The sequence below is a fragment of the Sipha flava genome, unplaced genomic scaffold, assembly GCF_003268045.1.
Source record: "Sipha flava isolate LNK unplaced genomic scaffold, YSA_version1 109_pilon_pilon, whole genome shotgun sequence".
Lineage (NCBI taxonomy): Eukaryota > Metazoa > Arthropoda > Insecta > Hemiptera > Aphididae > Sipha > Sipha flava.
Window position 1 is genome coordinate 1,609,151 of NW_020271726.1, and position 26,008 is coordinate 1,635,158.

At 28.3% G+C, this 26,008-nt stretch overlaps 3 protein-coding genes and 1 long non-coding RNA gene across 4 annotated transcripts; 3 read left to right on the forward strand and 1 right to left on the reverse strand.

Moving 5' to 3' along the window:
- Positions 1-1,004: 1,004 nt before the first annotated feature.
- Positions 1,005-5,817, forward strand: LOC112687980 (28S ribosomal protein S5, mitochondrial). Its single transcript, XM_025560996.1, has 8 exons — positions 1,005-1,134; positions 1,294-1,416; positions 1,521-1,646; positions 2,520-2,747; positions 2,811-3,241; positions 3,314-3,571; positions 3,631-3,763; positions 5,728-5,817. Exons 1-7 carry the CDS (start codon positions 1,074-1,076, stop codon positions 3,754-3,756), a joined length of 1,353 nt encoding a protein of 450 aa, XP_025416781.1. The 5' UTR covers positions 1,005-1,073; the 3' UTR covers positions 3,757-3,763; positions 5,728-5,817.
- On the reverse strand, positions 3,894-15,357 carry LOC112687973 (chorion peroxidase-like). The gene is made up of 12 exons (XM_025560983.1): positions 14,631-15,357; positions 12,506-12,791; positions 8,774-8,982; positions 6,007-6,374; positions 5,743-5,929; positions 5,461-5,658; positions 5,256-5,403; positions 5,033-5,189; positions 4,580-4,750; positions 4,321-4,519; positions 4,152-4,257; positions 3,894-4,072 (listed from the first exon to the last, which is right to left on the reverse strand). The coding sequence occupies exons 1-12, from the start codon at positions 15,268-15,270 to the stop codon at positions 3,988-3,990; spliced, it is 2,754 nt and encodes a 917-aa protein (XP_025416768.1). The 5' UTR covers positions 15,271-15,357; the 3' UTR covers positions 3,894-3,987.
- Positions 5,817-12,477, forward strand: LOC112687991. The gene is made up of 3 exons (XR_003149037.1): positions 5,817-5,908; positions 6,279-6,362; positions 12,404-12,477. It is a non-coding gene; the product is annotated as an uncharacterized LOC112687991 (long non-coding RNA).
- A 2,257-nt stretch (positions 15,358-17,614) lies between the features above and the next one.
- LOC112687030 (tigger transposable element-derived protein 2-like) lies at positions 17,615-18,764 on the forward strand. Its single transcript, XM_025559554.1, has 4 exons — positions 17,615-17,714; positions 17,787-18,022; positions 18,259-18,391; positions 18,457-18,764. Exons 1-4 carry the CDS (start codon positions 17,615-17,617, stop codon positions 18,762-18,764), a joined length of 777 nt encoding a protein of 258 aa, XP_025415339.1.
- The last annotated feature ends 7,244 nt before the right edge of the window (positions 18,765-26,008 follow it).

The following is a 26,008-nucleotide window of genomic DNA, read 5'->3' on the forward strand; positions in this document are numbered from 1 at the left end:
AAAATCTTTTAGCCTTTCGCAAAATCACGAACCTCCAAAAGATTATTGTATTTATAGAAAAATAATGTATTTATTGATACATATGTAATTATGTATTACATATGTATATATATATATGAACGATCAAACCTGGTTTTGAATTAAAAGTGCATCTTTCATGTTATATCTACTCGTCACACGAAAATACGAGATTATAAATGACATTACATTCATAAAACAGTTCAGTTTTCACAAACAATTCTAATTTCTGAACTAATTTTGATTCCAAATATAACGAATAGATTTCCATTTTTATTTTTAAAAATCATCCTTTTATTTTGATTTCTTAACAAGTTAATTAATATAAATATAATGAACCTTGTGAGTTGTTTTACGATACAGTTTTCCTTGTTCAATACGTCCGTGCATAGCTTATAAGTTAAAATTAAATTAAAATAAATATAAATTCAATTCAATTAAATATAGGTAGTAAATAATAAATAAATAAAATTATAAAACAAAATCATATTACAATATTAATGATCGTTACAAGTAGGTATAAATTATAGTTAATTATATGTAATGAGTCCTGCAACACATATTTTTGTGAGATCGTAACACAGTAAACTTTTTTGAAGAAGTCGATGAGTTGCGATGCGATTCCCCTTGCGTCAATAGTTAAATCGGTAAACTTTAATTTTACTTTGATTTATTTGAATTCCATCAGAAATTCAGAATTGTTTGTACTTCTGTGGACTCCAATGCATTGTTGAGCTACAATGATTGTTATTTATACATTTATTTCAGTATTCTATAATCGAAATCTATACAATAATTTATATTTATTATCTATTATTACACTGCTTAGGACTGATAAGCGGCGGCCAAACGTTTGGTCTTTTATCAGGGTAGCACACACGATCTACATCATAGAAAAGAGATCTACATTTTCTTGATTTATTTTATTCTGTGCTTAGGGCTTTGATAACATTTATTTCAATCAAATTTTAATATAATTTCTATCACGAGTTCTGTACATTAATTTTTACAACTTCAATTTATATACTATGTAAATTGTAGTTATTATTGTTAAAATGTTATCATCTGTGATTAAGCGAGTATTTTTGCCAAACAGTATTTGCAATACAGTTAATCGTAAGCTATAACTAAAATTAATATTATTATCTAGTTGCTCCTTTTGTATTATAGATTATATTGTGTACAATTTTTAAAACAAATTACATTTTCTATGTTTAAATAGACTACTTAATTTTAAATACAATCACCTAGTTCAATACTTATGTTAAATTTTAGGCCCTGAAATTACTAAGTCATGTACTAGATATTTTAGTAGTCTATTTATTTCACCTACAAGAGTTTTGAAATTTGAACCAGTATGTGTTCAACAAATACGCTATGAAAGTTTTTTTAAAAAACGTAAGTTCTAAAGTATTTTTGATTGTAAATAAATAGTATTCTTTATTAATTTAATAATTTATTGTTCTTTGTAATATGTATTGGATATATATTTTTATTAATAGATACGGCTGAACACATATGGAAAAGTGTAACAAGTGTTAGTAATGCTGGTAAAAAACGTGGTCGTGGCAAAGGTGCTGGTAAAAAAAGAGCCAAAAATCTTAATAGAGGACAAGTTATTGGTGTTGGCAAGTATTTATAACAATCACAATGTTTTTTTATTTTTGTATCAACTTCTCATGTAAAACACTTATCTCTCTTCTATCATTAATTAATAAATTCATTTTATATGAATTATAAAATTTTTAAATTACTATTGATGAATTAATTGGTGCCAGTGTAGTGTGCGATCCACCGCTTACATGTGCTCTACCTGTGATCTACCTATTACTATCCAGTTCTTTATCGATAAAAAAAAGAGTTATCTATCTATATGCTACAGTTACATTTAGATCTGTATTGTTGGAATGTGTGGCGGAAAAGTGAACCAGATTTGTTCATTGCTTTTTTAGATGATATGCGTGCTACATTCATAAATAGCGACTAAAACACAACTTTTATTTTAAATATTTATTTAATGAAACTTATATTATGTGGATGTGATTTTGAAATTGTGATTTTTGAAATACATGTGAGCCTACCTCTTCATGGTGTATTTTGGGTAATGCTGCTAAGTAAGTGACTCACAAATCGCGTTCACCAAAAACAGGCTGGTAGATCACACTCTACACCAGAAACGAGCTGGTATATCGCACGCTATACTGACACCAATTAATTTATAATTTATAATTTATAATTTTTTTTATAATTCTTTATTCATTATTAACATACTTTTGTTAAAAGTTTTCTTTTTTTCTTTTTTCAATAATATATTTCTCAACTGATTCTCTGATTTTAATTTTTTAAATAAAAACATCCTATGTATACTGATATTAAATTTAGAAACTACGGCATAAGATTACTGTCATTTATGTATAATAGTTTAATGACAATTTAGAATTTTTTTTTCTGATAGGTTTCATTAATAATCTTATAATTTAATAATTTGCTTTTCATATTAGGTGTTGACAATATGATATGGCCTGGACTGAATGCTCCTATTATTAAAGGGAGAGATTTGATTAAGAGGACTCAATTACCACCTGATCCTGAAAGAGAATCTCGTCTTATTAAGCTCAGAGATTCATTGGGTACATTTAGATCAATAAGACTCTCTCCGACAGAACGTGGTTGGTCTGGAAACAAAATGCCTGGACGTAGTATAGGTCCACCACATTCTATAAATGAATGTCAGTACTGATATATTTGTAAAGTCTTAAAACAATATATTCTAATATGTCCTTAATTTACAGATAATTTTGATGGTTTTGATTCTAAAGTATTAGAATTCAAAACTGTGTTTTGTATGAAAGCTAATGCTGGTCGTTACAGAAGAATTAGTGTCGTTGCTGTGACTGGTAATAAAAATGGCTTAGCTGGTTTTGCTTTAGGAAAAGCAGCAGATTCAAAAGCTGCTTTAAGACGTGCTCAAAATAGAGCTGGTCAAAAGCTAATGTACATAGAACGATATAATAATCATACTGTGTATCATGATTTTTTTACTCAATTTTGTAATACTAAAATATTTGTGGAAAAAAGACCTGAAGGTTATGGCCTTAAATGTCATCGTGCAATACAAACAATTTGTGAAATGATTGGTATAACAGATTTGTATGCTAAAGTAGAAGGGTCTACCAATATTCAAAATTTAGTTAAAGCATTCTTTTTAGGGTTATTAAAACAAGTTAGTATGAAAGATACGATTACAAGATAAAGTTATTCATTTTTCAATAAAAATGTATACTATTGATTGTAGAAAACTCATCAACAATTGGCTGACGAAACAAAATATCATCTAGTAGAATTTAGAAGAGAAAATGATTATTTACCAGTAATAGTGGCATCTCCAACAGGTTCTGTTAATGAAAATCCAAAAGAAGCTCCAGATTTTTTGCAATATGTTATGGATAATAAAGTAAGGTTAAGAAAGAAGAAATTTCCACCTTTTTATACCAGAAAGACTCATTGGTACATAAAAGAGAAAAAGTTAGAAACTGTTAGAAATATAGACAAGGTATAGTTAACATTTATTAGTTTAAATAATTTTTAACTGTTATAATTTGTTATTACTAGGCAAAATTAAATTTATTGGTCGAATATGGAGAAATACGGAGTTTTTTGACAGATAAATATCCAGAATGTAGACCAATGCAAAAGAATTCAATTAAAAAGGAAGTCGATGAAACAGATCAATCATAAATTTATAGTATAAATTTTAAAATTATTGATAATTTGTTGATAAATATCATTTGAAAATTTATTTACAGTTTTAATAATCTATAAATATAAAAACTCAAATAATGAACCAGTGATTGTTACATCTTTTCATTTGAAAGTTGTTTTATAATTCTTTTATTATAGTATAATATATAATCAAATCAGTATCCATATTATTTCTATTATTAAGTTAAAGTTATCGTTGACTTAATTTTATGGTACTGCAGACTTTTCTCCAGCCCAAGCTCTTAAATCAATTTTTGGTATCGAAGAACTTGCACAAGCTACCCTTTGATTCCTGATGATCATAAAATAATTATTAGTCATAAAAAACTTATTTAATAATATTTTTTTAGATATAAAAAAAATGTACTTACAAAAATGATGGTTTTAAAAATGCTAATGGTTGAACAAGGGCAATATTATCAGAATTATCGCACAATAATCTTGCTAAGCTACTTTTTCTGAGTTCTTGTAGTTGTACTGAAATAATTAATTAATCAATCATAAATATATTTTTTAAGAATTTTTTAACATTAAACTTACCTTGATCAAATGAAGATGGATGTCCTCCTTCTTCGTAAAAAAATCGATCTCCACGTTTGAGTCTAGAAAATTGATCTCCAATAATGCACACAAAAGTTGGACCCACTAAAGCATCTTTCAATGGTCTTTCAGAAACTCCTCCAATATATAAATCAATTTCGTCAACTGAACCATATAATCTTGCTAGCCTAGTAATAGTCTGAAATAAGTATAACATTGTTAATATTGATAGATATATTCTATAAAATAATATAAGTACTTGTGGTTCCATAAACTCTTCCAAATCATTCCAGGATTTTGCTTTTCCATAACCGCATACTTCTCGCCATTCATTATAAGGTGGTAAACCGTGATCACGTCCTCTTTGCACATTTAATGCTACTAAATCAAGTCCAAAATTTGAACTCCCTTGGAATAAATGATCAGTGACCTAAGAACGAGATATTATGACAGAATTGATAATTAAGATCAATCAACTATCGCGCAACTAGATATTTTTTCTTGGTGGTGCTTCATTTCTACTCATTTTTGTGAATAAAATAATATAAATATGTAAATTACATTTAATGAATAAAAATCTAAATTTTAACATGGACGATATACTTAAACAATGTAATGGATAGCTAGTGTGCCTTGACACTAATACGAGTACTATATCCTTCCTTTGCTCTAGTTGCGCTAATGGTATACTTATAAAGACTTTGTAAAATACTTCTTTAGTAAAAAATCTATCAAAATTTTGAGAACTCTGGAAAGATAATCCTCTGATAAAGTCGTCTAAAGCTCCTTCTTTGTATAAACTAAATGGTGCAAAGTGTTGTTTGCTGAGTACAAGGTTCTCTCGGATGTTTCCAAATTTTCCATAACCACTAAAATTCGATTACAAACTTAACATTCTAATAAAACTTTCTAAATTCGAAAAATTTGAAACTTACTGAATATTGCCTTGAATAAGTGTATGACCGAATCGATAAGCAGCAGCTGCAAAAGAATTGGTTATTCCAGCATTTAGTTCAGGGTCGTAGTTTCTAGACCATCCACTTTCTAATGGCGATAATCCGAATCTTGCCATGTAACTTCTCCCTGAAACACGAAACTGTAAGCTCTATCCAAGATAAATCAAATTTAAACCATAAGTACCTAAAACAATGGGCAAAAATTCATTGTAAGTTATGTGTTGTATTTGAGCTATCACTATTCTTCGAGTTTCTTGGAATATCGCTTCGTCGCTCCAACGAGGATTAAGTCTGGATAGTTCGAAAGCAATACGATTGTGTTCACGCAACCAAATAGTGTGCACTAAAGCTAAATCGATTTGTTCATTAACACGTCCATCACCTGTACAAAATTATATAATTTTTATCGAAAGATATGTTTAAAAATCTTATGGTAAAACTATCTGTACAGGATGCTTTCACTCACCCGCTCTAAAACAAGCTGATCGTCCTGTATCGTCGGAACACTCTGAGGGATTTCCGGGTAAAAGTTGTTTTCCTCTGATATTTTGTGATAGTAGCATTCCTCCTCGAAATGATCTCAGACTTTGTTGAGTTGCCAGTGAAGATCCATAAATATTGGAACCATCGAGGTAAGCAGTGATTTGATTCATCTAATATTTAATAATAAATCCCATTAATATTACATTTTAATATTTTCGGCATCGTTTTTATTTGTTGTCGTTTTTACTTGTTCCCTGGGTCCGAAATTACATTCGGGACGTGGCGCGGGTAAGGATCTGACAAATTCCATGCATCTCTCACCAAACGGTGCAAACATTTGATCGTTTCGAGGAATTTCTATTTGAAAACAATCGGGGTGTCGTAGAGAATTTTCAATTTCTTTCCCATTTCTGCAGCATGATATTCCACTTCCCATTTGACCTCTACTTATAGGCGTATGTGTCGTATCGTGGTCTAAGAACTGTCCCCATTGCATTAATAACATGGTGTAATTTTCAGATGGCGAGTCTACGTCCTGCGTGAATGTAACGCTTACTTGCCTTGCACTTGGCAATGGTGAACCGTTGGCTGTTCTTGACCTTGGTGAGTTCACACCTAAATCGTGTATAATAAGTTTTATACAAAAGTAATAAACTAATATAATAATAATTATATTTTAAATCACTACAAATTATTTTATATACTTTTTAACGACATAGCATTTGATAAAAGTAAAAAAAATTCATAATTTGTTCTAAGAGCTATCAAGAGGTCATAAATATAAAGTATAATATTTCAGTTAAACCTGTATGGTTTTATTATTTATTATGTTTTATTATACCTTTATAAATTTTGATAGTTGTATTTATATACAATCTGTTCTATTGATCCGAATTAAATGTTTGATTATTTAAATTCTTTAAATTCAGATGCAGGGACAAAGCCTGATAATATACCAGCAGTTTTTTTTTAAAATTGTGCAGTTTTATACTTATAAAGCTGCTTCATTTTATATTCAATAAATCTTTAAGTCTAGGATATTTTCCAGATTTGTTAAAAAAATCTTTTGTCACTCCCAACCATAAAGTAGGTGATAAGCATAATATTACTAATTACAGGCTTATTTAAAAAATGTCTATTACTTCCAAAACATTTGAAGCTCTAATAACCAAAAAAATTTCCTTAATTGTTTCATTTATTTTCCGATAACAACATGGATGTCTGTTTCCACTATTATTCTTCTCTACCAGTCCAAAATATTTCAAGCTTTAAATGGTCATGTACAGTTAAATTCTGCCTATACTGATTTTCAGTAAGCTTTTGATAAAGTTCAACATAACTTACTTCATAATAAGGTATCTGCATTTGGTATTCATGGACACTTGAATTGGTTAAGGTCCTATTTAAATTGCCATACACAAGCGGTGAAAGTGACACATGTCTCAACCTATTTCCAAGTAAGTTTTGAGGTACCAAAAAGTTTCCATTTAGGTCCCCTATTATTTATACTTTTTATAAATGATTTGCCATCTATTTTTGATAACACAGTTAATAAACTACTATTTGAGGATTGTGCTAAATTACTTTTAATAATAACTTCACCATCTGATGTATTAAATTTACAAGCTAATTTGAATAAATTTGTAATATGAAGTAATCAAAATTATTGACCGTTAAATATAAATAAATGTAATAGCATTACATTATCACGTACAAAAATACTATTAAATATGACTATAAAATAGGAAACATTTCTGTCTCAAGAGTTATTTCAATTAGAGATTTAGACATTATTTTTAATTGTGACTCATTATTTACATCTCACATAAATACTTGTATTAAAAAATCTCTTAAGATGTTAGACTTTATTAACTGAAATACACCTAATTTTAAAAATATTAAAGCTTTGGAAACTTTATTTTTCTCACTTATAAGATCTCATCTTCAGTTTGGGTCAATAGTTTGATTACCAAGTACTATCTTATTCAATAACCTTATTAAAAATGTACAGCTTAAATTTCTAAATTGATTGTGTTTCAAATTAAATTTGCCGTATATTTCAAAGAATTCATAAAATGGTAGAATCAGAGGATTTTATATCTTGTGAGGTAAGAAGAAAGGTACCTATCTGATCTAATGTTAATTTATGACATATTGAATGATAAAATATTTTCCCCAAATTTGCCTTTACGATTGGTTTTAACATAACAAATCGTAGTTTTAGGAAAGTAAACTTATTTCATATACCATTTTATACAATTTTTTTTATATGATTTTTTCATTATCTTCCGTAATTTTTAATAGAAATGTGTATTTAGCGTTAAATTCAATCGAAAATTAAAAGTATTATTATCGTTCTATTATATTGATTAAGATTTATTTTAATTTTATGTATTATATATACATATTTTTATTCCCTTTTAATGTCACTATCATTATCATTTTAATTTATATTTAAATACTTGTATCAAAGTTCACAAAAAAAAAAAAAAACATGTTATTAGTTAATCAACAATATTGTTAACATAGTTGTAAATCATACTTGCTGTATTCATATTTTATAAAGGGTCATACCTGTTTATTACATAAATAAACAAAATAAATATTGTTTACAAGATATAAAAAAGTAATATTTATAACAATGGCTATAGTGGCAGTAATTGAGAAAAAAATTTGGAAGGTGTGTACTCAGGTCTTAGTATTAGAATATATTATTGTATATATAACTATTCATAATTTGAAAATAATCAATTTTATATTCGTGGTATGTTATAAGAAACATATTTATTTTTTATATCGCCTATAACATTATTTAAGCTACAGGCAAAATTATTACTCTATGCGATAAAATTCCAAGAGAGCTAGTTCATGCTTTACCATTATCACCCTAAAATATTATGCTATTGGCTAAAGGTAAAATATAAGTGGTCACTAAATTAAAAATTAATACGTATCGAGCGAATTTATAATTTTGTATTCAAATTCCAGAAAATAAATTTATTTATATAACTAACCATCTCCATATTTTGGAGGTAGAATTCTTTGTAATGCCGTACTGGCTCGTCCCCAAAGTTCGTGGTTGATATTATTACAAGATCCATCAGTTGACCTATACTTATGAGGTTGACAAAATGATGTTCTGGGACATGTATCACCAAGTACTGTTTCTAGAATACTGAAACTTGGTAAAGCAAACGTTCCTTGATCACGAGTCAAATTAAAGCTGTAATAATAAAATACAAATAATCTTAAATATAACTCAAAATTATAAAATTAATAAATTAATATAATTATTCTAGTTTATTAAATATTATAATTAGTAAAAAGGCACAAATTATTTTGATAGTTAAATTGTATATGGTTTATAGATCATAAGTACACCTACATGCAATGGTGTACATTCAATTTTCTTATATGGGGATTTTATAACCTACATATTTTTTAAATCAATATCAAACGTCTGTTATTGTGCCTCCTCGGATGAAAAATTAATGTTTTTGTGATTTCATCTTAATTAACAAATACTGCATTTTATACACACGTTAAAATATTCATAATATGCATATTTTTCATTTTAATTATTTCAAAAATGGATGTTTTTTTTTTATTATTTTTAGTTCAAGGGAATTCATACCGAATCCTCCCCACATTTTTACGCCACTACTTACATGTTACATTAAAATTTTTTTGATCCAATCAATCTAAAATTGGTATTAAAATTAGTTTTCCTAGCATACAAACTATTAAGACCAAAATTACAAACCGTTAAACTTAAGCTTTAATATTTAATAAAAATAAAAAAAGACATGTATAAAAATGTGCTCACAGTATTAACAACTAATATATATATATTGTTATATGTTATATATGTTGCAAAGTATACGATTTGGGCATTTCATACATTGTCCGGACAGTATATAAAATGCCCTTCGTATATTGATATAGATAACGGATGATATGATTTAATGAAATATGATAAATCGTAAAACATAGTTAAAATAAAGTCAAATTACTATCTAAAAATTATTATCTGTAACTAGTTTTTTTGTTCTTATCGTATTTTTACAATAGGGATGTCAGCTTGTGAACATATTATACGCGTGTACGTGACATAATATATTATTACTAAATTTACTGATTTATAAGTTATATTACATGAAGTTGTAGTGATTATCGTGCAGTCGGCCTTTTACTTATTCTCAAAAATGAACTATTTAGTAACCGTGAATCGTTTGTATAGTACAGGTTAATTCATTCAGTGCGTACCTAACTACTTATTCGAATATGGAAAAGTTTAATGATGATTTAAACAATTTGTTAAAAAAAAAAAAGGTTCAAAAACTTCATTTTTTACCAAATTAAAATTTGATCAATTAATTTTACATAAAAATCAATTAAAAAACTATTCAAAGAAAAAGGAACCGAATGATTATAAACTTTTAAAAAAATATGATGTGTTAAAAGTTTCTGATGTTAATAAGTTAATTGTACCAGTATCTGAAAACAATGAAATTAAATATTATGTACATAATGAAGAGTTATTTGATGTTATACATAAGGTTCATTTAGCGATTGGACATGGTGGACGAAACAGGATGGAACACGAGGTAAATACAAAATATAAAAATATCACCAGAGATATGATTATGCTATATTTAAATAGTTGCGAATCATGTAAAATAAATGGGAGCACAGCCAAGAAAGGATTGGTGGTACAATTAATTAAATCTACTGAGATGAATTAATCAATAATATAAATACATGCCATTATTCATTGATTTATCATATTTCATTAAATCATATCATCTGTTATTTATATTGCCCAATATACGAAGGACATTTTATATACTGTCCGGACAATGTATAAAATGCCCAAATTGTATACTTTGTACATAACATATATATATATATATCATACAACATAATAAGCTTACAATGGAATATCTTGCAAGAAAAGTTGATTAGGGAATTTTAAATCGTCCATTATTGAGAAGAATCAAGAGTTTTCTGAAATATTAAAAATGTTCATGGGAAAATTAAGTATAGAGGAGAATGGGGGAGCTGATCAGTGGAAAATACCGGTTGCTGATGTTTCTGAAAAATTTTTTTACTTAGAATTTTATAAACTTAGGGAAATAAATATTGATATTGTAATTTAATATTAGTGTTCCCAAGATTATCAAATAATTATTACACCGTCTAAAATACGCAGATTTGGGTAAAATGCTTTTTAAAAGTATTTAGAATAAATACTCGAATACTTACAAAAAATAGTATTTTGAATATGTATTTAAATACTTTATGCAAATTGTATTCCGAATACATTATTTAGAATATTTCAAAAGTATTCTGATTACTTTTAAAATACTTCTAGTTTTCATACTATAAAAATAATAGATATTCACTCAACAGAAATTTTTTGATTTAAATTTCAAATAATATTGAATATTTTTAAATATCACGAAGACTAAACAATCAATTTAGTAAGAACCTACTTATTTTTATTTTTTTTAAAACTAATTTTTTAATATTTTATTAAATATCAATTAACCTACAAATAAAGAGACTGAAAATTAAAGTATTAAGTTAGTTTTATAATTAAAAGTATTATGTATAACACAAATAAAATAAACTAGTTTTTTTTTTATACAAATCACACTATTAAGTCTAAAATATATACAAGGTACATAAAAACGACTACACGGCTGTAATAAAGTTAAATAAAGTAATTAATTTTACTGAAATTGATGTTATATTTAAAAAAAAAATTGTTGAATTATTTATATACTTATTTTTGTATGGAGTTTTGGTATGCCTGCTATAGTCCCAACATAAGGGAATATCGGTCATTTACGGGTTTTTAAAAAACTTTTTCTCTGTGAAATATTATTTTTTGGAGTTTGAACTTATTCATAGTGTAACCAACAAGTCAATGCTTCGATTCACGATGTAACAATTAAGATTCGATTATTAATTTCAAAGAAATTACATTTCTTGTTTAGGTTAGACTATTAGTACCTACTATGTATATTACTAATTTTTTAATAATATCTAATAGTATATTACTATTAGTACTATATTAATACTAATATACTATCAGTATTTCCCCATTCTCCCCTATCTACTTTATACGACTTAATTACTATGTCACGCGTATAATATTCGGAATTTTTTTTTTTTAGGCTTATCAGTAGCATATTAAGATATTACAAAGATAACACAGAAACTAAATAAATTCGTTGTGGACTGTAAAGAATAAAAGAGTTTTTATTTTTAATTGTTTAAAATGAATACCAAATGTTAAAAGTCCTTCAGGTGTTTTCTTTTAATTATAGTACGAATGGAACTTGTGATATTTTATTATTACATAGTAGATGTTAGTCAGGGTTAAGAGGCGTAACAATGCATTTTCATCAAATTATTCAATTATTGTTTTATACATAATTCATTAGTGAACAGATTGCTCTCCCAATATAATAAATATATATTAAAAATTCGTTTGTCATATGAATAAACTTGTCCTATTCAACAAGAAATAATTTACTATTTTTAATTCTAGAATAGGGAAGTAATTATAAGTAGTACTTTAAATATTCGAGGATTTTTATGAGTTATTAAAATTTTTTTTTTCCTTTTTCTTTTAGAATTTAGAAACATTTAAATGATCACCAAATATATGTATCTATAACGTATGAGTAATTCTCGTAATATAACTAGTAATAATGTCATAAGAAGTGCCTACTCACTCGTTAACGAGACCCACGCTTGCGTCCACTGATTTTTGTGCCTGTTCTCCTTGGGACAGCGTTTCGTTAGTGGTTGGAAAAAGCTCTTGGTGCCAAGCTGCGGCACTGCCCGAGGGCACAAGTATCCGTTTAGTGAACAAAGAAGTAACCAAGACTCGTCGTTCATTTAATCGTTGCAATGCGTTCGTTGCAGCTATATTTAACTGTGCAGGAGTAAACGGAGGTATTTTCACGGATGGTGGTGGTGGAGCTCTAATCACTCCTGTAGTCGTTGTTTGTTGATTAACTAAACAAAATTCCATAAAAGTTAAAAAACTATCACTGCTTAGCTATAACCCGGTATTGAATCACTTATATTTATACATATCATGTACACCTGTGAGACATTACATATGTAAACCTCATTAGCATGCAAAACCCGTTTAAGACCAGTTTTTATGAATTATTGCTATGGCAATCAGCAAATTGAAGATCAATGACTCCTAAATGTATTATAGGTATAAAAACTGTTTTGAGTTTTAGATTCATAGCCTTTTATTTCAATTCTACTTAACACACCCACCTAGACAGCAAGTGACTGATCAATATCGTTATTATAGATGAAACATAAGAAATTTATCTATTATAAGATTATCTGTATGCATACATGAACCTCAATTTTATGTTTGTATAGGTTCTTGAGAAATATAAAATTCTATTTTTAAATAAAACTTGATTCTAGACAATTAATTATTATATATTTGTCACCCTCATGGGTCCTTGAAACTTGATAAATATTTACATATTTGTCATAGAATGCGCAGACCTTGCCATTGTCAATGAAATTTAAGAATTCGAAGCATATAATCGCAAGAAATAATGATTCTGCATTTAAGTATTTTTAGTAAATTTTATGGATGTTAACTGACAGATTTAGGATTTATGTAAAATACATATCAAAAATATTTTATATTATAATTACTTTTATAGAAAAATTTGTTTTAATGACCTTAAATTTCTCAAAATAATATAAATAAAATATGCCTTATATATAATTCTAGCTATAACTGTAACTTGTAGTTATATAACTCTAAATATTATATATAAAAAAATTATAGATGCTATTATAGTCATTTAATTTTAACAAATTAATATATCATCATATTGGTAAAAAGTTTTAATTTTACATGCGAAGTATATCTGTAAAATATTTTAATCAACAAAATATAAATTCTTATTTTATTAAATTAATTTAGGTTTAGTTTGTATACATTAATCGTTTTTAATAACAATTAGTGAAATCTTTTACTATTTAAGTTACTAATTTTGAACGAAAAGAATAATAGTTAATTTATTTTTTATGTTATTATTTAATTATTAAATATTGAATTTAAATAAATGATAAATAATAATTTTATAAATAAAATATAGTATACAATAAATTATAATGACTATAATGCATGTCATGTTCTAATGTAAACGAGAAAACTAAAGAGTAGTAATTTGAAATATATATTCTAAGACTTGAAGGAAATAAACTTGCTACGTTCCTAAAGAACTTATCGTTACTTTCCGGTTGTTTTATTTTTATGGTTTAGAATTATTAAAATTTCTAACACATAAATTGTATAACAAATGACACCTCTTATGTAATCTAAGAATATTATATTTTAAAGTGTACTTAAAAAAATAGAAAAATAGTTTACAATTATAATTATAAATAATAAAGTTAGGTTTTATTTTTTAATTATTTAAAAAAATTACCTTGTAGACTTGTAATGTTTAATACAAATATAAATGTACCTATTTTAAATGTTCCGATTTTTGAAATTATTATTGATCATTAAAAAATATGTTTTATTGTTTATTTAAAAAACCTGATTTTTAACTATAAATTAAACTAAATTTCTACTCATAAAAATAAATTGAAGTTGTTTAAGTTTATAAATATAAAATGCCATGAAAAGTAAATTAATATAATCAAATTTCAATTTTTGTTCTTGACCGTAGAGTTGCTTGTTGTTCATATGTACATGCATAAAATGAAATATATTAAGACAAAAACCCTATTATTCTATTCAACACAAACATGCTTATGTATAATATATTATATATTTGAAAATTGAAAATAAAATGAAAAATTTACCAGGATTGCGGATTTTAGTGGGGCAGCACACTCCGAATTCATTAACGGCTAATTTACACGGTTGTTTTTTCAATTCGGGGAGCTCAGCGTAAAATGACAAACAACTAACCAGAGGGCGACACGTTCCCGAATCGCCATTAACTGTCTTACACGATCCTTCGGAATTGGGCGTTTTCCTGATGGATGGCTCAACTCGTGAGGGTTGTTGGAATTGCGGTGGCAAAACCTCTCGTGGGGGCTGTTGCTGGGACTGCTGTACAGGGACGGGTATAAGTTGCGGCACTTGCCCGAGCTGTGTGAGTTGCACTTGTACGCCATTGAGTCGATCCTGGATCCTCCGTTGGAGCACGAGCTGCTCTTGTTGGATGTCCTGCAATGTGCGCAAGAACTGGTCTTGCTGCAGTAGCAACGATTCCTGGAGTCCCGGATCCTGCGGCCGGGCCTCTAGCGCCTGTTGCACCTGCTGCAATTGCACCTGCACTTGGCTCTGGCGAAATTGGAGCTGTTGTTGATCAAGCTGCTCGGGGAATATTTCCGTGAGGAAAGGCCGTTGCTGCTGCGATTGTTGAGTCTGAACCATTACCGCGGTCAGCAGCAACGGCAACAGCTTCGGTGAGAGCACGATCAGGATTCGCGTCATGATGCGGTTCGAATGTGCGGACGTCTACTGACTGAACCACCGTCGCGTCGTCGGCTCCGTACAAAGATGAGCATGAAGTTCACGTGGGTTGAGATCGCCCAAGGTCATCCGTTTGCGTGTGATTGTGCGAGTATATGATATAGTACGTATGATACCTTTCCGTTATGCGTCATCTTTCTTTTTTTGCCAAAATTTTTCCAGTAAGTAACGGATAACCATTTGTGTCACTGTCATTTTAAGAATATATCCTGATCAAATTTACGAATACAATTTGTATTGCAAAGAACTGTGGAGAACCTTGAGTTGATATTACATCGATTCGCAGTTATTATCCACAGTATGTACGAATATGATTTTGTCGATATAATTTACCTTTATTACTTCCATATGATGCATGATATATTTCTCCCAGTGGCTTATTTAGTGGAGGGGGCAAATTTTTGAGGATATCAAAAAATTATAGCTTTTGGTGATATGTTCATGGTTTTTTAAAATTTTTATTAATATTTCGGTATTGATGTATTTTTAAATTAAGTATCTATAAATATTGTATTTTAAAAAATATTTTTGAGACAAGGTGGATCTGTTTATACCTATACAACTGGTTGATATAGAAGTAGGGCATCCTATAGACATCAATAAGTTGGGAGGCATCGGTAGTTTGGTAAATAAATGGTTTTATAATATTACTATGTTTACCTTCATTATAAAACTATAACATACGAGTATAAACATTTGGGAAAAATTAACAATTTGAAATGCCTATAAACAGCACAAATTTCATTAAAAATGTTGAAACTTCTTTAAAATTATATTATCAGTACGCAGTTAATTTCTTGAATCACTACGATTAATATTTATTAAATTACCATTAAATATGAATTTTTAACAATAAAAATATTGTATTTTCTTGATTTATGTCGAATTTTATCAAAATTTTATTATCAAACACTCATATGTATAATATTTTTCTAAATTAATCATTTACAGATATATATATATATATATACGCTTAAGGAACTTTGCATTATACTTCCAAGATTGTCTAATCAAAATAATTTTATCGACATTGTATGAAAAAAATTATATTGCCCTGGAAAACGTCTATTTTGAATGCGTTACTGATTCTCCCAATTTGATGATTAATATAGCGAAATCAAAACTTAAAAATTTTTCTTTCAACAATGCTTTTGAAAGTTATTTGAAATAGTTTAAACTTATCTCCAAAGTAGGTATTAGTTATCAAACCAAATAAATGAAAGACAATACATTTTTTTTTGTATCAAACGATAATGTCTACTAACAAAATAACCTACCTATACAATTATTTTTTATTGTAAACATTCATTTTTTCACTTAATATTCAAATAAATGAATAAAGAATAATTTAGGTACACAAATATTTATTGTACTTGGTGTTTGTTACTATATGATAAAAAAAAATTAAGAATTAAGCGAAATGGATAACGTCTAGTATAAACACTATTATTATATAATAATTAACTAACATTTCTTGGTTACCTATCTCAAAAAACATTTTTATTTAGTTTTATGATATAATTTAGTAATAATGTAACAAAAAAAATTCTCATTCCATTAAATTTGAATAGCTTTTTTAATTACTATATACTGTTGAGCACAACATTTTATTTATTTTTAAACGAAATCAAGAATAATATTTTGCTACAAATAATGCTATGTAGCAGGAATGGACAGCAAGAAGAGATTGCGAGCCGTCCAATATGTTAATAAATTTGAAAGATTTGAAATGAAAAAAAAAGTCATATTAGTACAGTAGAACCTCGATTATCCGAACTATAATTAGCGTATCTGAACATGAAAACTCGTATCCGGCCGGTTTATTGAATTTATCAAATTATCATCAATCATTAGTCAATCATTAGTATATGACCAAAACGCAACGGGCTTATCAAACGTCGTCCTCGTGTTTAACTTGTCAGATTAGTTCGGCTCTCTACCGCACACACATCGTTATACATAACGACAAATATATTACGATTGTCAAGTATCTAAAATGTCTAATAAACGTAAACGTTATCTTACGATGGAACAAAAAATATAAATTCTTGCTAAACTGGACAAAGGTGAGACTAGCGTATCTTTAGCCCGTATTTTTTATATAGGTAAAGCAACAGTTACAGATATTAAAAACAACCGTCATGCTATCATTGATTTTGCGTCAAAGATAGATAGTGGTGATGGAATAAAAAGAAAGAAAGTTATGAAAGCCGCAAAATCTTGACAAAGCAATGGAAATGTGGTTTATACAAAAACGAAGCTTAAATGAACTAATTTCTGGACCATATTTGAAAAAGCTCTCGAGATGAATACAAAACTTAAGAGCCCTGAAGATTTTAAGGTCAGCTGTGGCTGGCTTCATAAATTCAAATCTCGACATGGAATACGTGAGTTACAAATTCAAGGTGAATAATTATCAGCCGATTCAAGTAGCGCTGAATATTTTAAACAAACATTCCAATTATTTATGGTAAAAGAAGGATATTCTCAAGATTCCATTTACAATGCCGATGAAAGTGGCTTACTCTGGAAAGCACTACCAAGAAAATCACTTGCTTCTTGTCAAGAACATGCAGCACGTGGTCTTATGGTATCGAAAGAAAGAGTAACAATTATGACTTGTGCTAATGCTGCTGGGACCCATAAATTGCTATTACTACTCATAGGAAAATCAAAGAAACCACGGTGTTTCAAGAACATCAAAAGTTTACCGGTAACGTATACAGCTCAAAAAAATGCTTGGATTGACTCTAAATTATTTCTTAATTGGTTTGAAAATGATTTCATATAAAATGTAAAAAAATGGCGTCAGGATCATCACAAGATAGGTAAAGTATTATTCCCTTACTAGACAATGCACCCACTCACCCATCCGCCGAAGTATTAAATTTAATTGATCCAGATTATCGAGTCATGTTTTTTCCACCAAACGTAATATCTTTGATTCAGTCCATGGATCAGGGAGTAATCGAAAATTTCAAAAGAATGTACCAAAAACAAATGTTGAGGAGACTTTTATTAAATGAAGGCACTGAAGAGAGTGTTGTTGCATTTTCAAAATTATTGAATTTGAAACACTGCTGTTACATGACAGCAGATGCCTGGGATAATTTGACTGAGGAAAATTTACAAAATGTTTGGAAGCAGTTTTGGGTTGCTTCTATGAAGTTAGAAGTCGAAGAAGAAACTGTCTAAATAATCTTGATGATTTTGTTGATTTATTTAATGAAATTCCAGGATTTAATGACTGTAATTATTATGACGCTGTTAATTGGTTAGCAACTGATGTAAATGATCTAGGATATCAAATATTAGATAGCGATGAAATCATTTCTTCGTTTCAAAATGAAGAAAATGACGATAGTAGTGATAAAAGTATGGGTACACTAAAAGGACCAACATCTGCTGAAGCATTTGCTGCTTTTGAAATTGGTCTTGAGTGGTTTGAAAAATAAGCCGAATGTTGTCCAACACAATTACTTCTACTTAAACATTTGCGAGACTTGGCTGCAGAAAAGTGCGTTGCAGCTCATCGTCAAATTAAAATTGATAATTTTGTCAAAAAAATATAATAAATAAAATATGTAAATGCAATGTATTTCTAATAATGTATGTAATGTATTTCTAACAATGTATGTATGTACCTAATGTATTTTTAATAATGTAATGTACTCGTATTTCTGATAATGTAATGTATGTAATTCTAATGAAATATTAATAATAATAATAAATATTTAATTATAAAAATAATAAATAATACATTATATTATAAAAAAATTTTATTTTATATTTCCAATATCTGAACTTTTGTATATCCGAACTAGGTGTGATCCCAATTAGTTCGGATAATCGAGGTTCTACTGTATATATACAGGCGTTGATATAAAGGGGCTATAGGGGTTGTATTTCTCTCACCTTTGACCTTAGGTAGAACCATAACGGACGTAAGTACTTGAAGTATTTAAAAAATTAGATATGAGACTTGGTACAAATCGACACGCGCAACGAATTATAGTAGTAACTCACTTTACTAGCCCCCCTTTTTTCATTTTTAGATCAGCACCTGTATATATATTTATATGTGTGCGTGTAAAATATGAGCCCGTTAATAAATATCCCCAAATTAATCTTTACGTTCAAAAGTTAATTATTAAGTATCTTATAAAAAAATATATATGTATCTTATGATAAGACGCGAATCATGTGAGTAGTTACAAAACAACAGTTTTGGCCACCCCTGCTATCAGTGACGTATTTAAGGGGGGGAAGTGGGTACCATCGCCCTGGGCGGCACATTTTTTTCGAATTAAAGGGTGGCAGTATTTTTTTTGTACCCATAATCCATCAACTATTTCCATTCGTCAATCGAAAAATTTTAATATTTTAAGATTTTGCAAAGTGACCACATGGCAATTTTTATTTTCATGATAATATTATTAAAAGTTGATCACGTAAAACTCATAGATAATAAATATTACTTTCTTTGAAAATCATTTAACACATGTGTTGGGAAGGCAATAAAACTGTACTTGGGGTGTCAAAACTCTAAATACGACTGCTTACTATATAGGTAGGTACACTCGGTATTAAATACCATAACGCACTCGTATGACAAGATAATTCATACAATATGGAGTATATGTGTTACGGGAAATATGGAATACTGGGCAATGTACACATTGCTCGGGAAATTTAGTGCTGTTCGGGCAATTTGAACCTCCAATAGAAATATGAATAATACTTATTACTATAACTGTACAATGTTTTACTAATAAATTACCTATATTACGATATTTTTATTATAATACAGAACAAAATATAAATTAATAGTTTTATATTTCTTACTCTATATTTATATTCTTCTATCTTATATCTATTGTTTTCCCATATTAAATTGATAAAGGTAATACAGCTATGTCCATACAATCAGACAACAATATATGATTAATAATTTATATTTACGATTAACCAGTAGAGTTTTCGTGCTTTTCAATCAAATTTGTACTTTTTAATTATTTATTTATATTTGAGGATCAATTTGCCAGGGCAGAACCAAATTGTCCTAGCAATGTATACAATACTCTGTATTCCATATTAGGTACCTGTAATATATATATATATATATATATATATATATATATATATATACGTTACATATACATATATATATAATAAATATCAGTCATTATTTATAATTATTATCAATGGCACTATAATTAGTTAATCTAGACATCTAGTATGTAGTACTAAAATACATAGTAGGTATTCCGTATTCACATTTATGAAATGATGTACCTACATTATTTATAATTCACACATGAAGCTACAAAGAATATATTTCTTTATTTAACTCTTAGTGTTTCCGTGTCTGTCGCAGGGACGTACTTAGATATTTTTTTTTTTGGGGTTGGGTTGTGATATTTTCTCTAACTGAAATTCCCCAATTCACAATTCAGCCTATTAAAAACAAAATTTGGAAAATTAATATACAACATTTACCTATAATAGCGAAAACAAGTAACAACTATACGACTAAAACCGATCACCATGATAGTGTTACTGGTCGTATATAAGGTAGGATAACTGCGTTTGAAATTAATCATCCATTCATTTCTGGGGGGGGGGATTGAACCCCCAACCCCTCCCTGCGTCCGCCACTGAATGTGTCCAAAATGAATGGTGCTTGTGTCAAATGTCATATCGGACGTATTCATTCATTTACTATACATTTAACACAATATTCATCAGGCGCTTCGGACGATCGCATCAAATTGACTTTGGACATGCATACGTTTGCGTAATAATGTGCGGTGAGTATTATACAAAAACCGATACATCGGACGTAATTTGTATTTACGTTGGACACGCTCAAAGACAAAATATGAAAAATGAAAAATATTTATACTATTATTAAAGTCCGTCGCTAAGGTACAAATAAAACAACGTTACTTAAGGGTGACATAATTTTAAAGAAATTGAAGTGATAAAATTAGAAAAATATCGAAAACAGATAACAATAATTATTTTTATACATCTTTACTATTATGATATTTGCTCTACTAGCTCACTATGACTTCGAATGATTATAATTCCGATTTGTAATACCTCTTATAAAGAGCGATATTACAATTTTCGCTTATTACCAAAAATTTGTAGTTACGGGCCTGCTACTTTGTCGTCCAAATTTCCAATTTTCATTATTACATATAAGCTTAAGGTACCTGTTTGATACCAAATAAGTAGGTATAATTTTAACTGTTATCAAATGAATGTAATACTTATAAAATATATTTAAAAAAATTATATTATTTATACACATACTTAAATTTCAATGTATATATTTTATATTTTCATGCATAAAAGTAAAATCAATATTTTAGAGAGATTTTATAATTCAATGAAAAATTATAAAACTGCAATATTAACAATAAGAATGATAGAAAATTGGAGATTGGTAAATAAAAAAATATTTAAAAAATGTACATCAACACACTAATATTTGAAACCTGCATCTCTGTACGCCAGTGTTTCCAACTCAATACTAGATATGGACTACTTTTGTAAATTTCCAGTTACGGACTAAGACTAATTTTTTTTTAATTTGTCTTTTTGATGATAAAGTAATACTAATTCAAACGTTGGTATTTAATTAATAATATTAAAATAAGATTTTATTTACTATAATTAATTTGTTTTTATTCAAAGTGAAAAATTATTATATTATATTCATATATTCATATTATATTCATATTATATTATTATATTAAAAGTTAAAATTACTTAAATAATAAGATTTATTAGCACTCATTTCTTTGACCAGTTGTGGGATAATTGTAATGATGTTGTTGCACAATAAAGTCACCTATCTTTACTTGGATTCAATCAATTTCTTTATTTTTTATAATTAATAGTGAATTCTTACTCGCATAAATATTTAGTTTAAAAAATTAGTAGAAAACGTAAGGCGGTTTGGCGAATGTTTGGATATCCCATAGCCTTTTTACAAAAATTTACTGATTTTGTTGTACATCGGTAATACGTAGTTGGACCAAAAAGTTCCCGGAATTTATTTATAGAAAAAAAACTATATTTCTTATCAAATATCTGATTATTGGAATTAAAATTAAACATTATTAGCTATCTATAGGTTTAGTCGTTAAAAGTACATTAGTCTCATGTGAGCCGTAGTTGAGTCCATACGAAACTGTGTTTACGCATTTTTTTAAAAAGTCACAATTTGAACAAAGCGCTAACATTAAATTTTGTTTTAAACTTCGAAAAACTGCCGCAGAAACGCTCGAATACTTGAAAACAGTTTATGGCGATGAAGCATTAAAGAAAACAGCCGTTTATGATTGGTTTAAACGGTTCAAAAATGGTCAAGAGTCACTTGAAGACGAAGAGCGGAGTGGCCAGCCGTCAACTTCAAAAAACGATGAAACAATCGAAAAAGTTAAAAATTTGGTGCAATCAGATCGTCGTTTACGCATTTAAGGTATGGCAAATGTATTAGGAATATCGTATGGTTCAGTTCAAAACATTTTAAAAGATGATTTAGGAAGGCGTGTTGTTCAATTTGTGACATTTTAAAAAAATGCGTAAACACAGTTTCGTATGGACTTAATTACGGCTCACATGAGACTAATGTACGTTTAACGACTAAACCTATATATAGCTAATAATGCCTTTTTTTAATTCCAATAATCAGATATTTGATAAGAAATATAGTTTTTTTCTATAAATAAATTCCGGGAACTTTTTGATTCTACTACGTATTAAATATTAAATTAATAATAAATATTTATTGTTAATTAAATGATTCTAAATTAAAAAAATGTGTATTTACTATTTAATTATATATGCAATAATATTTAAAAAAAATTTTTAAATAATTAGAGTAAGGTAAATGAGGGGGGACTGAAAAATTCGTTCCTGGGCCCAAATTTTGAAGTTACGCCACTAATTGTTAATGTGGTTGAGGTTTTTTGTTTTACCAATGTAGCCAAACCTGAACGGACCCAAGCATTTCCACATTAAATCATGTTTTTCATAATAATCACAAATTATTTTCATAACGTCAACCTCCTTTGACGTAGTTTCTAGTATTTGTGATAGTAAATATTTTTATTTTATAGTGATATCTCATCTTACAAACGAACAAATATTAGCATCAAGGGCAGGTAATATCACTCACCAAAGGAGGGACTAATGGAGGTTCAAGAATTTAGTTAGTTGTTTTTTAAATCTATATAAAATTTTAAATTACGAATATGTTTTTGAATCCCTCATAAGAAAGTCATTTTTTTCACGATAGTGACAAATTTTAAATAGTTACATTATCGGTATCAATTTTAATTTGAAACCATTTTAAAAATATAGGTATAGATATATAATTAACAACAAAAATTAGCTATTTATTTATAAAAAAATTTACAAAATAGGTACCATATTCATCAATGACGATTGCCGATATTTTATAATAATTATTAATGTATCAATATACGAGTATCATAATACTTGGTATATTTGTAAAATAATTAGCTTAGTCCCTAGGGGGGAGGGCTAATGCTCCCTTAGCCACCCCCTTAAACCTGCCCCTGATTAATAGTTAACAACAATGTGCAACATCCATACTTCAAAGAGCAAAATAAGGAGATGTTTTTATAAGACTTACAAGTTGTTCACAAAGTATTGTGACATATTTCCTAGTCGACATTTTACAGTATTATTTGATAAAGTAATTTCTACCATTTTTTATTGCTTCCTTATATTTTATCTTCTCAATAGATTTTAACAAGCATTGTTTGACAAAACTTTCACCAATGGTATGAAATTTTTTAGATTTTGCTATTAATAATAAAATCTCATATGTGGTACGAAGCAATTTTTTGGACGTTTCGAATCTCCCATCACTCGTCCCAAGTTTCATTTTTTTAAAGTTCTCATTCTTACCTTCAAAGAATTTTCGAGGATGATCACTAAAATTAGGATGAACTGTCTTTAAATGTTGTTTCAGCTTAGCAGGTTTTAATGCATCATCATAGAAAACTGTAGTATACTTCACTCACTGATTTTACCTCCTTATTTTTTACAATATCAGTAAAACCAAATTGTATATAATCGTTATTGTACTTCTTTTTCGGTGACATTTTTAATAGAAATTATACAAACAGAAAATTTAAAACAAAACGTTAAACTCAAGTAACAGAACTAAAAAATGCTTTCTTAATAAAGTCGTGTAACTAGTGTATTAACGTAATAATAAACTATACGTAACGTATGCGTATGATCGCCATCAGATTATGTGACGACATTAAGCAAAAAAAATTGATAATTATTTATCGAAATTTAGGTATTCTCGCATGTTATTTATATCCGTCTATAAATCGTTATTCATCACGCTTTATATTGTGCTGCCAGCTATTAACCATTAACAATTAATGTATGATGAAAAAATTACGAACAATAAGCCGTAAATACTATATTAAATACAATGTTGCTCATTTTTTTTGTTTTTAAATTTTTAAATAAAAAAATTAATAGTCATGACAAATATTCTTTGCATCGAGAACCACCAGTTGGGAACCACTATTTTACACCTTCAAAAATGCATACACAATGTGAATTACACATGTTATATCTATTCATGTATATAGTGTGAACCAAATAATATTGATGATGATGATGATATGATAAGTTTAAATATAAAATCGTTCATCTATTAATTTAAGACGTGTACAAAGGTCTAAATTAATAATAATACACTTTATTTTATAGCCATTCTAGGATCCATAGGTAATGATTTGAAATTCTGTGAATTTCATATAAATAAAATTGACAACATACACTACGGGTGTCTATACCTACTATTAAGTGTACGATTCATAATATATATTATTATAATATACAAATAATTATTGAATTATCATATTCTATAACGCAGCCTGCTTTACAATCATACCTATACATTTTTTGTTCGCCTACATGTTCACGTTGACATTGGAGAACCAGAGCCAGAGTTCTAAAGGCTTAAGATAAATTTGCATGATAAGTACACATATTAAATTAATGTACTGGCATATATTTAATTAAAAAAATAGAATGACAATGGTCGATGGAAATGTTATCGACGCCATTTGTATACAATATATATTAAATTACTTGGTCATACAATACCTACTATTATTATATGATTCACTGGGCTAAGGTCGACTATTACCATATTTGCCGATACTTACACCACCATCATAATATATATAAATTTTACTATACACATATATAAGCATAACACATTAAATATTCCATGGGTTCTCAACCTTTTGAGGTCCACGCCCCCTTTCAAAATATTTTATGAGTTCATGCCCCCTCCCCCCTCTTCACTGGTATAAGATTGATGTGAAATCGTAATATTTTTTGCGGGTCACCAAAACTTGTTCTTATCGCGTCGAGTGTCGGTTTTTCGCCGAAACAATGCTTCTATTAATATCCAGAATACTAAAGAGCATAAATATATGATTTGTATAATCTTATAAAATCATAATAATCGCTCGGTGTATGTCTATTGATCGACCCCGGCGGCGATCAACACACCGGCAATGCACGGCGTAGAAAACGGCAACGTTTTCATTTTTCGTATTCTTTTTCAACATTTTCACGCCCCCCCTGAAATTTTGTCACGCTTCCCTAGGAGGGCGCGCCC